Consider the following 11,393-nt stretch of genomic DNA (forward strand, 5'->3'; position numbering starts at 1 on the left):
GCGGATAAGCGGCTTTTTGAACAGGACAACAAAACATTTTTCTGTTCCTCTTAAAAGAACCCACCAGCAAAAACGTTGCCCTAGTCAGCAGATCGGCTAATGACTTGGCTTGACATCAGTCCTTTTAAACATTTGGCTGAATAGCTTTCACTGACAGAATGAAGTGAATGTTACATTAGTTGACCCCAACCCCATCAGTGACCACATTTCCCCATACAAAAACAACCCACAGCCCACAACAGCACCTCTTTTCTACTTCACTGTCTGTGACTGCAGACTATGTGTGCTTGTTTCATGTGCATTTTTACGCTTTTAATTTGACGAGTTTTCCTCACTTGTAAAACTTGAAAAAATTTTATTGTATGCAAACTTTTTTGTTGTTTACCATATCAAACAATCCTTACGTAGGTCCTTGATTGATACCAGTGTCCACAGAAATACTGAAATACTTTCAGTTTTATTTCTGGATAAACAATAAAAGAGGAACTGACACCTGCATTTTTAGAGTAGTTTTAATAGGGCTTTTAGAGATTTAAGGTCTGCATACAAAAGAAGACCCTTTACCAACTGCTTAGCCATCAAAATCATCCTACGTTTGCAATCTGAATGATTCACAGGGACAACATATTTTTATGTTTCCGCACAGGTTGTGTGGATTAAATTAAATGATTAAATGAAATGTAATCATTGTAATTGTAAATAAATTATGTGATTCCATTTGATTGGAATAAAAGCTTATAAAATGTCATTAAGAGATCTGTGGCAGGGATTAAGACCACAATTAATGTCTTGCTGTGATGTGGTCAATAGGACTGGGATTTCTTCATTTTGCTTAAGAGAAAACGCAGTTTTCAAAGCTCTTATCTACATCAGAAGCACATTTCTCAACTCTTTTACAGCTGATTTTATGTTCAAACCACTGAACATGACCTTAAAGTGTGATGGACTGCACTTATTCTGCCACAGTAAGTACAGCCCATGTTTTTGCTTCAGCACCCTGCATCATAATCACATTACATTTGCATGAATGAATAATCATATCAAAATAATCACTGTTCATTAGTGAGTAGACTTGTATAACAAACATAGGGGCTAATGCCAACCATTACATAAGTCCAAGGCTGAGGCATTATGGGTGAAATTGAAACCAAATTTCAGTACTTCAGTTGCTTGTAATTGCAAAATACCGTAGAAGCAGTTTCGTTTACGCCAAAAAACTCAACCAGGTTAGAGTGCATGAGGGATCGGGATCAGTTCCCCTTTAGGTTTGCTGAACTGTTCAGAACTTGTGGTGAATTTGTGCCTCATGGTGTACTTCAGCAAATACACTACGTGGCCAAAAGTATGTGGACACCTGACATCCAACATCCCATCCAAAATGATGGACGTTAATATGGAGTTGTTGATCCTCCCTTTGCTGCTGTAACAACCTCCACTTGTCTGTGAAAGCTTTCTACTATATGTTGGAGAATTTCTGCGGGGATTTACTTCCGTTCAGCCAGAAGAGCATTAGTGACGTTGGGCACAGATTGGGTGATTAGGCCTGGCTCACAGTTGGCTTTCCAACTGATCCCAGAGGTTTTGGATGCGGCTGAGGTCGGCTCTGTGCAGGCCAGTGAAGTTATTCTACACCGTTCTCGACAAAACCATTTCTATATGGACCTCGCCGTGTGCCCAGGGGCACTGTTATGCTGAAACAGGAAAGGATCTTCCCCCAAACTGCTCCCCACAAAGTTGGAGGCACAGAATCCTCTGGAATGTCACTGCATTAAGATTAGCCTTCACTGGAACTAAGGGGCCTAGCCCAAACCGTGAAAAAAAAAAATCCCCAGAGACCAAGGGGTGTCCAGATACTTTTGGTCACATAGTGTATGTAAGCGTGGCCTGTCCCAGTAAGTCCTACGTTTTTTGGTACAGAAGGTAGATTAAATGGGGACGGGGGCAGAAGAATAACCCCTCGAAATCCACGTCTCATATGGTCCCATCAAGGGCATCTTTCAGCGTTCTCTCCTTCCTGCAGGGTGACCATGTCCTTCATCTCCGGCTTCCTGGTTTCCAGCTCCAGGGTGGGGTCAGGGGTCGTGCAGCCTCTTACCTCGCCTGTGCTTCCTCTTAAAACAGAGACGGTGTGTGAAGCATGTGCAGAACTCACACGGTTATCTTTTCCCTAAGAACATCAGTCAGTGGATGGGAATTTCAGTCATTGTATTAGATTACATGGCGTACAGCAAGTGCATACCGAAGGTCACTGGAACAACCACAAGACACTGGTCTGATAAAATGCAGTTCTGATTAAGTATCAGTTCTCCACAGCCATGAACGTGAAGAATGAGAGAGAACCCTGTAATTCTCAGGTCTCGATTCGTCTATTTATAGCTTGTTTCGCGGCAGCTACGCTCGTTACCGAAACATTTGCAATATGCACTTATGTGGGTCTCTCTGGATAAATCTAAATGTAACGTAATTTACAGACATGGTGAGGGTGGGGGGTGGGGGGGGGGCGTCGCATTTATCGTCAGTGTAGCTGAATATTATTTGCCCAAGGAGTACTCACACGTGAAAATAGCCTGTTTTATGCTGCTGTCCTGTGGCACAGAAGAGAAACAAAGCAATACTTTCAGCCATGGATTTCTGAAAATCAAAAATCTCAGTTTCTTTCAGATCTGTTCAAGGAGAGCTAGGAATTAAGTATTTAAAGACATACTATGCAGGATTTTCTAGCCTGATTTTTTCCTGATCTGATTTTTCTAACAATCAAAGAAAGTAAGCAGGACAGTACAGACTCACGCATTCGGAAAACGATTGCAGTCACCAGTACAGCGACCAAGGGTAGGGCCGGAACCAAAATCCAAAGCAGATGGGGCCTGAGCATCTGTGCCTGAAGAATACAGTTACGATCACATTATAAGCATGTTATAAGCTGTTTACAAGTGGTTTATAACACAGTTGATGAGCACAGGTCATAGGGCCTGATTTTAAATGCCCTACAGAGTGTGTTTATAAGCTGTCTATAACATAGTTGATGAGCACAGGGTCCTACAGAGGGTGTGAGCGTGCAGCTGTAAGATCACCTTTTCATTTATTACATTGTATTTTTCATCACATCTTATCCATCCAACCGTTATCTATGCCCAGGATGCTGCTGTCCCAGCACAGGCCACCAATCTACCACAGCACACACACACACCATTCACTCACACTCTCATACGTCTGGGCAACTTAAAGTCTCCAATTAGCCTACCTGCATGTCTTTGGGAGAACATGCAAACTGGAATTCGAACCCAGGACCTTCTTGCTGTGAGGCGACAGTGCTAGCCACCCTACCATCGTGCCACCCTATCACATCTTATCCACGCGTTTTACATACAGTCCATTTATACAGCTGGGTATTTACTGAAGCAAAGTTAGCTGAAGTAGCTTGGCACAGAGGCGCAAGAGCTAGTAACTGAACCTACGGCATTTAAGTTACAAGCCCTGGTCCGTACCTTCTCAGCCAATGGGATGGAGCTCTCAGATGTCTGTCCCAAAGTAGGCCTCGCTGTCAAATGCTCCCAGTCACCTGCACACGGAGTAAATATAATTTATCGTCATACGAGAACTGCAGGGTAGCCATTACAAATTCAGGTAGCTGGGCCTGCCTAGAACCATGTGAGCCAGAATTACCTAAGTGGGCTTTCTCAGTTGAGTGTGTGGTGGTTCGGCCAAGATAAGTGGGCAGGGCCAGGATACTATTTGTAGCTATGACCCACCCTGGCCCAGTCATGCCTATGCCAATGTTTGAGAACAATATAAATGCACATCTATTAATTCAGCACAGATCACTAATTTATGCATTCTAGGCTATTGAATTAAAGTGCGTAGAGTCATAGGGTTCTGTCTGGAGGTAATGTAGTTTTGAGATACCAAGTTTCAGAATTTTTATGTTACGCTAACATCGCATTGTTTTCTATTGCAACAATAATACGTTTTTTTATTATGGTTATGTCATACCTTGTGCATGAATGTTATCAGTCCCTTTCTGTTTGGTCCCAGGGTTAGTCAGCCAATAGGATAATGGAGTTGCCTCTGTCGTCACAGGAGTACTCTGTCCTGCATGTGACAGAACTGAAAATGATAGATGTAGTTATTTTATTTAAACTGATTTAGTCCCTTTGGACGGCATGGTCTGTGTCAACTGTTCATGGAATTCTGCAGCACATTTGACCTGTGTTCAATCGACATTCTCCCTTTACGCTCAACTTAATGAGTCCATTTCAGTGATTGCTGAACTCTCCAAACTGTGTTTGTGAAGAAAAAACATCTTGCTTTTCATTTTTATGTCAAATTTGAGCACAAATGTTGGTAGAGTCCCAGCTTTCTGCTGCAGAACGGCTGCACTGAAAAAATGCTTCATTTCATAAACATGAAATTTCACTTTAATTTGTTAAATTTTTTAAATTCTATTGAATGAATTAATCTAAAAAAAAAACAGGTATAACAAATTGGTGTAAAAATATTTTAGGTTTATTCACCGAAACATTTTTCTCAGTGTTGTGCATCAACAGGTGGGAGGGGTACACCTCAGGTGAGTTCACCTGGTTCAGGTGAGTTTCCCCCTTCTCTGCAAAGCGTTTGGAGATCATGAGGTGAAAAATTCTATATAAATATATTATTGTTGTTGTTGTTGTTGTTGTTTGAAGGGATACTGTACCTTGTGTGGAAGTATCAGTGGCCAGTTTGCCTATAGCCTCTGCGTCAGTGGGCCAATCGGAAGGAACAGGCGTGTCTGTCATTAGTATCCATGGAAACACAGGAGTCAAACAAACCAGACACACGAAATGCACAAAGCTCAGATATGTCTACATTTCATGTTCGCAGTGTACATTTTGTCCAGTATTTAATAAAAATTGGCCATTTTATTACATTCACTAAAAAAAATTAAATGTTGGACTTTGATAACCCAGTTTTGTCACCAGGTTCCATGTACCTGAGTTGAAATAGCATCCAAATTATATTATGTAGTTAAACTGACAGTTATTAAGAATATTTCTGATGCCACTCAACTCAGCTAAGTGAACATGTTGACCTTCCTGGGTTATGCAGGTCCAGCATTTCATTTTTTTTAGGGTTGTATTCAGAGACCAATAAAACATAATTGAATATTTTGTATCAAAAAAAAAAAAAAACATTCCGGGCAACGTGAGTTTTTCTATTCTTGTTTTATGCGTCTCAGCCAATTGCCAACTGCCTTTGCCGATAATTTATCCTTAAAATGAAACGCATGAAGCGTCCAGGATGTTTTACTTTGTGTGGTCCGTGTAGTTTTGGCGCCAGTAGGAAGGGGAGATGAAAGAGGTCCTTCTGTCGTTATAACAGGCCCTGGAAATGGGAAACATATCGCGCACAAACAGCAGGATAAAGATCAAGTCAAGTTTAAATATTTTATTCTCATTTTTTACCACATTCTCTACCACGTCTTAAAATGTTTGTACATTCGTGTGTTTTGTTTCTTAAAATATTATTGTTTAAATCACCTTTGTGAAATTTTATTGTGAAACACATTGCATTGCAGGCCTATGCAGGAATAGGATATGTCCTATATAAAGACAGGTTCTATGATTTATTGATCGATTGATTGAAAAACATTTGTGATTCACTTCCTTTGAACGGCGATTAACATTTTTTCAGGGGGATGGGGATCACAGCAGCAACACTATTAGTTGTCAGGATTTTTATTGACATAACAAAAAAATGCAATATGATTTTTAGTTGTTGGTTGTTTTAATCTGTCTCCCCGCTGTGACGGTCAGAGTTTTCTAACGCGTCTCACACAAACACACCCATTTTTTATTTATTTTGCGCACTTCACTGTTGCGAACGTCATGACGCAACTACCCGCGAGGAAGAAATTTGCAGATGGACCGAAGTGGCGGCTGTTTTAAAATTCGAAGTTTTGTTGGCGTACCTTTTGTGTGTGGGAATGAAGGTTTGACCCAGAGGCTAATATTATAAATGGGTTATTTTACGACGACGGAAAAGGGAAAATGGTTATCCTCCACTCGACTCGAGGGTAGCGTCGTTTTTCATAACCATTTTGTGGACGCTGTAGCATCTGGTCGAGACCAACAAACCACTGAAACGCTTCTGGTGGCCTTGCACAAGCGGAAAACCTCATCTCCGATTAATTAATTTTTCGTTGTTTATAATCTTTGCTTTAATCCCGTTTTGATGTGCGCGCAATTGCACGTTTTGCGTTTGTTAAAAACGTTTTAACATAACCAAACTAACGGCTCAAAATTAAAAGGAAGAACCGGGGAAAACGCCTGTGCAATGGGCTGAAGGTTGGGCTGGCGTGGATCTGAAGACGGCCTCCTACGGCTGGGGTGAGTCCATCCGTTTCCTAATTTGAATTGTGGAAGTTGCCTCGCTCTGGTTAGCTACAGACACACACACACACACACACACACACACACACACACACTTCGACCTTACCCCTTTGCTAAACGTTAATCTGGTTGAGTTTGTGACTGCGCGTGCAGTGTGCACTATATCAAACCTTTCGTACAGGTGGGTGTGCTTGTCTTGCCGGTTAACCCTGGCAATATCCCACGAGTACAGTATTGGCATTAATGGGGTAGTCATTTTAATAGATGCGCTAATCCGTACCTTGCGTTGGACTGCTTGTCCTCTCCTGATTAGTAGTGGCAGGTATCTGCGTCGTCGTAACAGGTGCTGGAGAGGAATTCACACAGTACGAAAAATCAGAGTACTGAATACCACGGCAACGAATCTTTGCTCATATCTGCTATACGGTGTATTGTGGTGGAGAGACAGTGAGGTTCTTTGAACACCATAATGGAAAATAGCTACAATTCGCCGTCAGTCACTGTCCTGAAAATGTACTGGAGGTCCAGCAAGCCAGTGGGACTTGACGCATTGACACCGAAGCCTCCCCCCGCTCCGATTAGCCGTTGTCATTCAGTGTCGTTGAGTGGGCGGTAAATTTAGCAAGAGTAAGGGCTTTTCAGTGGAAACTTTAGCAGGCGTGTGTGGCAGTGGGAGTTCTCTTTCCTGTGTATGGTTATATACAATACCAAATCGATTATATTTAATTTCAGTACCAAAAGTAACTGAAACGTATTTAAATGCATGCAATATAAGGGGGATTTGGGATATGGAAGGTCTTAAAGCTTGACTTCTCAAATCAGATTTGTTATTGACCGTCAGTCTTGTGCTTGACGCCATACCTGTAGTTGTACTTGGAGTGGTCTCTCTCTCTGTAGTCCCAGGTGTTTGAGTTGTGGTAGGTGCTGGGAAACATATTGACGCAATTCAACCAGTTAAACATAGAGAAGAATACATCAAGCACCCCCGGTGCTGGGGCCAGTTCTGATTTAGTTCAGTCAGCTCAGGAAATAAACTGAAATGCAGTCCATGAACTGGAGAAAACAGAACGGCGATTTCAGTTAATTAACTTTTTTTATTTTATTGATTGATCTTTTGAATTGCCTGAACTGAAATGGAATCAACACTTAAACTTGCTGACATCACAGTAAGTGCCTTTTAGCGCAGTGTTTACCGCACGTGCAGCATTGCCCGAGTCATTCAGTATGTACCTGTCTGAGTGGGCGGTAAATTTAGCAAGAGTAAGGGCTTTTTAGTGGAAACTTTAGCAGGCGTGTGTGGCAGTGGGAGTTCTCTTTCCTGTGTATGGTTATATACAATACAAAATCGATTCTATTTAATTTCAGTACCAAAAGTAACTGAAACGTATTTAAATACATGCAATATAAGGGGAATTTGGGATATGCAAGGTCTTAAAGCTTGACTTCTCAAACCAGATTTATTGTTGACCGTCAGTCTTGTGCTTGACGCCATACCTGTAGTTGTACTTGGAGTGGTCTCTCTCTCTGTAGTCCCAGGTGGTTGTGTTGTAGTAGGTGCTGGGAAACATATTGACGCAATTCAACCAGTTAAACATAGAGAAGAATACATCAAGCACCCCCGGTGCTGGGGCCAGTTCTGATTTAGTTCTGTCAGCTCAGGAAATAAACTGAAATTCAGTCCATGAACTGGAGAAAACAGAACGGCGATTTCAGTTAATTAACTTTTTTTATTTTATTGATTGATCTTTTGAATTGCCTGAACTGAAATGGAATCAACACTTAAACTTGCTGACATCACAGTAAGTGCCTTTTAGCGCAGTGTTTACCGCACGTGCAGCATTGCCCGAGTCATTCAGTATGTACCTGTCTGAGTGGGCGGTAAATTTAGCAAGAGTAAGGGCTTTTTAGTGGAAACTTTAGCAGGCGTGTGTGGCAGTGGGAGTTCTCTTTCCTGTGTATGGTTATATACAATACAAAATCGATTCTATTTAATTTCAGTACCAAAAGTAACTGAAACGTATTTAAATACATGCAATATAAGGGGAATTTGGGATATGCAAGGTCTTAAAGCTTGACTTCTCAAACCAGATTTATTGTTGACCGTCAGTCTTGTGCTTGACGCCATACCTGTAGTTGTACTTGGAGTGGTCTCTCTCTCTGTAGTCCCAGGTGTTTGTGTTGTAGTAGGTGCTGGGAAACATATTGACGCAATTCAACCAGTTAAACATAGAGAATAATACATCAAGCACCCCCGGTGCTGAGGCCAGTTCTGATTTAGTTCTGTCAGTTCAGGAAATAAACTGAAATTCAGTCCATGAATTGGAGAAAACAGAATGGCGATTTCAGTTAATTCACTTTTTTTATTTTATTGATTGATCTCTTGAATTGCCTGAACTGAAATGGAATCAACACTTAAACTTGCTGACATCACAGTCAGTGCCTTTTAGCGCAGTGTTTAGCGCACGTGCAGCATTGCCCGAGTCGTGCAGAGGTGCGTTGCAGTTTGAATTTGGGCACGTGTCTCAGTGAGCGTTCCGCGGACGCGTGACGCGGCGCGTACTGAGCAGATGTGCGTCCTGGTGCGGCGATCGCTCACCGGTGGTCAGGATCAGGTGGACCGTGTCCTTCTGGTCGTTGAACCATCCCGGGATATGCACGCGGCAGCCGTAGATGCCCGCGTCGCTTCCTACGGTGTTCCTGATGGTCAGAGACACGTCTCCGGCCTTCATGCGCCCCAGTAAATTGTATCTGTCCAATTTCCTCCCGGTCACTTTGTTGCCGTCGGTAGAAATAATTTCATTGTTACAGCCGCTGTTAGGGATGTAGCCCCGCCCCCAGCACATGTGCAGCCCGCCGTAGTAACCTGCGTCGTATCTGCAAGGGAGGGTCACGCTGTGTCCCAAATATCCGTAAACTACGCGCGTGCATTCGCCGACTGCGAAAGTGACAAGGAAAAACATGAGGGGAGGAGGAGAAGAAGAAATGGATCGCACTGAAAAGCGAAGCTGTAATGGACTGTAATGTCCGCCAGTGTAACATTCAAGGGATGGACGGGTTATCGCAATGCTAATAAGTGAATGTAGTAACGGTCGTGGCCACAGTGTGATGCGTTGCACGCAGCCTCTTCCGTTCGGCTGTTTACTACCCGCTTCAGGTATAAATATATTTTTTTAAACGAAAGGAAAGGTAATGCACCGTATTGTGGCTATGACCATTGTTGCATTCGGTAATTATCATCGCGATTTATCTCCCATCCCTAACGTCCATATACATCTTGTTAATACTAATCTCTCACTACTGAAATATCATCTTAGTCACGTAGTACAATATGTTAGAAATATGTGGACATTTGAAAAAATATGAATATAATCGAAAAGCAATGTATTGCACTGCAATAACTGACAACGGCAATAGGTTGCATATTTGCCAATATCCTCTTTAGTATTGCAGGATAGTGATAATATATTTATTTCAATATATATTACAATATATTCCATAACTGTAAGGAAAGACTTATACCCGTACACCCACTAGCAATAATAAAACTGGTATTTAGATCGTCAAACTAAAAGAAATATGAACTGAACTTAATGTAACATTTAACACAAATTTTATGTTTATGGAGTTTTAATCCAGTGAGAGCTTACCTGGGAACAGGTAGAACAGGAGTCCAGTCAGGAAGATGTGCCCATAGAGTGCGCTCATGGTGAAGTGCTCAAAGACGCACCCACAAGTACACATATATGTATGTGCGCGCACACACACACACACACACTGCTCCCTGTTTATTTCCTTAGGTCACAAGACTTCCGCTTCCCCATCTGTACCCAAATAAATCATCATTAGTACCCTGAGTGATCAAGTTGGGGTCACATTAATTTCCTGTTTTTGGTTCCACAGAAGTGGTAACATAACTACCACTTTACCTAGAAGTGAATCCGATCATCTGCTAATCATCTAGGTCAGTGGTAACCGACCCTGTTCCAGGAAGTCTTAATGCCCAGTGGGGTTTCACTCCAACCCTAACAAAGCACACCTCATTCAACAGCTGGAGATCTCATTGAGCTGCTAATTAATAGAAATAGGTGTGCCAAATTAGGGTTGTAATGAAAATCTACAGCACGGTAGAACCCCACAAACAGGGTTGGTTACCACTGACCTCTAGATACTGTAATAAAAAGGTTCGAAAATACGTGAGAGAGAAGCACAGCAACACGTTGGGTTAAATCATGCCTGTCTGTCCAGAACAATTCACCCATATGGATTGTTTCACGTTAAATGTCCGAGTCAAAGCGATACTTAGTCAAGTACCCCAAATATGATACTTACCCTGAATGATATTTATGAGGTTCAGCTTCACGCCTGCCAAACAGAGGGCTCCATAGTTTCTCTTCTTCAGGGTGGAAAACGGCGGCGTCACTGGCCAGTGAACTAGTTAAGTTTCTTGCTCGTGGGCACCACCATGTGGCAGGATCGTGAACTGCATTTCAGCGGGGCGTTCCAGAGAGCATGGTGCTTTTAGCGTATGGGAGGAGCCAGAATGCGTAGATCGCCTGTGGAGTCCTCATGGTGGAGCAGTTGCACACACACACGCACACACACACACAGGTGCGAACACACACAGGCATGAGTGTACATTGAAGAAAAACTTTCTCAGGAATTATATATTACATATGTGGTATATATTTTTCTGGATATATCCCATCACCGTCTCCCTCATATATCCCCCCCCCCCCCCGCACATGTCGTTATGGTTAGCACAGGCCTCTCTGATCTGGCACACAATTCTGGGGCATCTTAATCTCTGAGCTCTTTTGGCCAGAGGTCTCGCTGAAGACAGACTCACCTCAAGAGCCGCGGGTCTGCCAGGGAGGAGGGGGGGTCCAGTCATTCACAGCCACCTCGGATTTCAAAATTGTTTCCCCCAAATTGTTTAAGGGAATTCCAGGGAGTGAAGTGTTGTCAGCAGGGTAGGCTGATTATTCAGTTTAATGAGAACTACAGCTGCAGTTGTGCGGAGCCTGGGGT

General features: G+C 42.6%; 1 protein-coding gene across 7 annotated transcripts; it reads right to left on the reverse strand.

Moving 5' to 3' along the window:
* Window positions 1-494: 494 nt before the first annotated feature.
* LOC118223348 (hepatitis A virus cellular receptor 1 homolog) lies at window positions 495-10,168 on the reverse strand. 7 transcript variants are annotated; one of them, XM_035409753.1, is made up of 13 exons: window positions 10,013-10,168; window positions 8,962-9,300; window positions 8,493-8,555; window positions 7,860-7,922; window positions 7,227-7,289; window positions 6,646-6,711; window positions 5,284-5,358; window positions 4,691-4,765; window positions 3,991-4,089; window positions 3,486-3,559; window positions 2,788-2,878; window positions 2,555-2,585; window positions 495-2,111 (listed from the first exon to the last, which is right to left on the reverse strand). In XM_035409753.1, the coding sequence occupies exons 1-13, from the start codon at window positions 10,104-10,106 to the stop codon at window positions 1,985-1,987; spliced, it is 1,260 nt and encodes a 419-aa protein (XP_035265644.1). In that variant the 5' UTR covers window positions 10,107-10,168; the 3' UTR covers window positions 495-1,984. The 7 variants fall into 7 exon arrangements, with proteins under 7 accessions (XP_035265644.1, XP_035265643.1, XP_035265642.1 ...); XM_035409752.1 differs by having other exon boundaries at window positions 2,788-2,872; window positions 3,991-4,104; XM_035409751.1 differs by having other exon boundaries at window positions 3,991-4,104.
* Between the last annotated feature and the right edge of the window lie 1,225 nt (window positions 10,169-11,393).

This window comes from Anguilla anguilla, chromosome 3 (genome assembly GCF_013347855.1).
Source record: "Anguilla anguilla isolate fAngAng1 chromosome 3, fAngAng1.pri, whole genome shotgun sequence".
NCBI classification, from domain to species: domain Eukaryota; kingdom Metazoa; phylum Chordata; class Actinopteri; order Anguilliformes; family Anguillidae; genus Anguilla; species Anguilla anguilla.

Bases quoted from the DNA above. Each gene is read 5' to 3' on its own strand.
- LOC118223348 (XM_035409751.1), bottom strand. From the start codon at position 10,106: ATGTGTACTTGTGGGTGCGTCTTTGAGCACTTCACCATGAGCGCACTC. The intron at 9,301-10,012 runs GTAAGCTCTCAC...TCACTTTCGCAG, and splicing joins CCTGTTCTACCTGTTCCCAG to TCGGCGAATGCACGCGCGTA. The intron at 3,560-3,990 runs GTATGACATAAC...CTCCGTGTGCAG, and splicing joins TGATAACATTCATGCACAAG to GTGACTGGGAGCATTTGACA.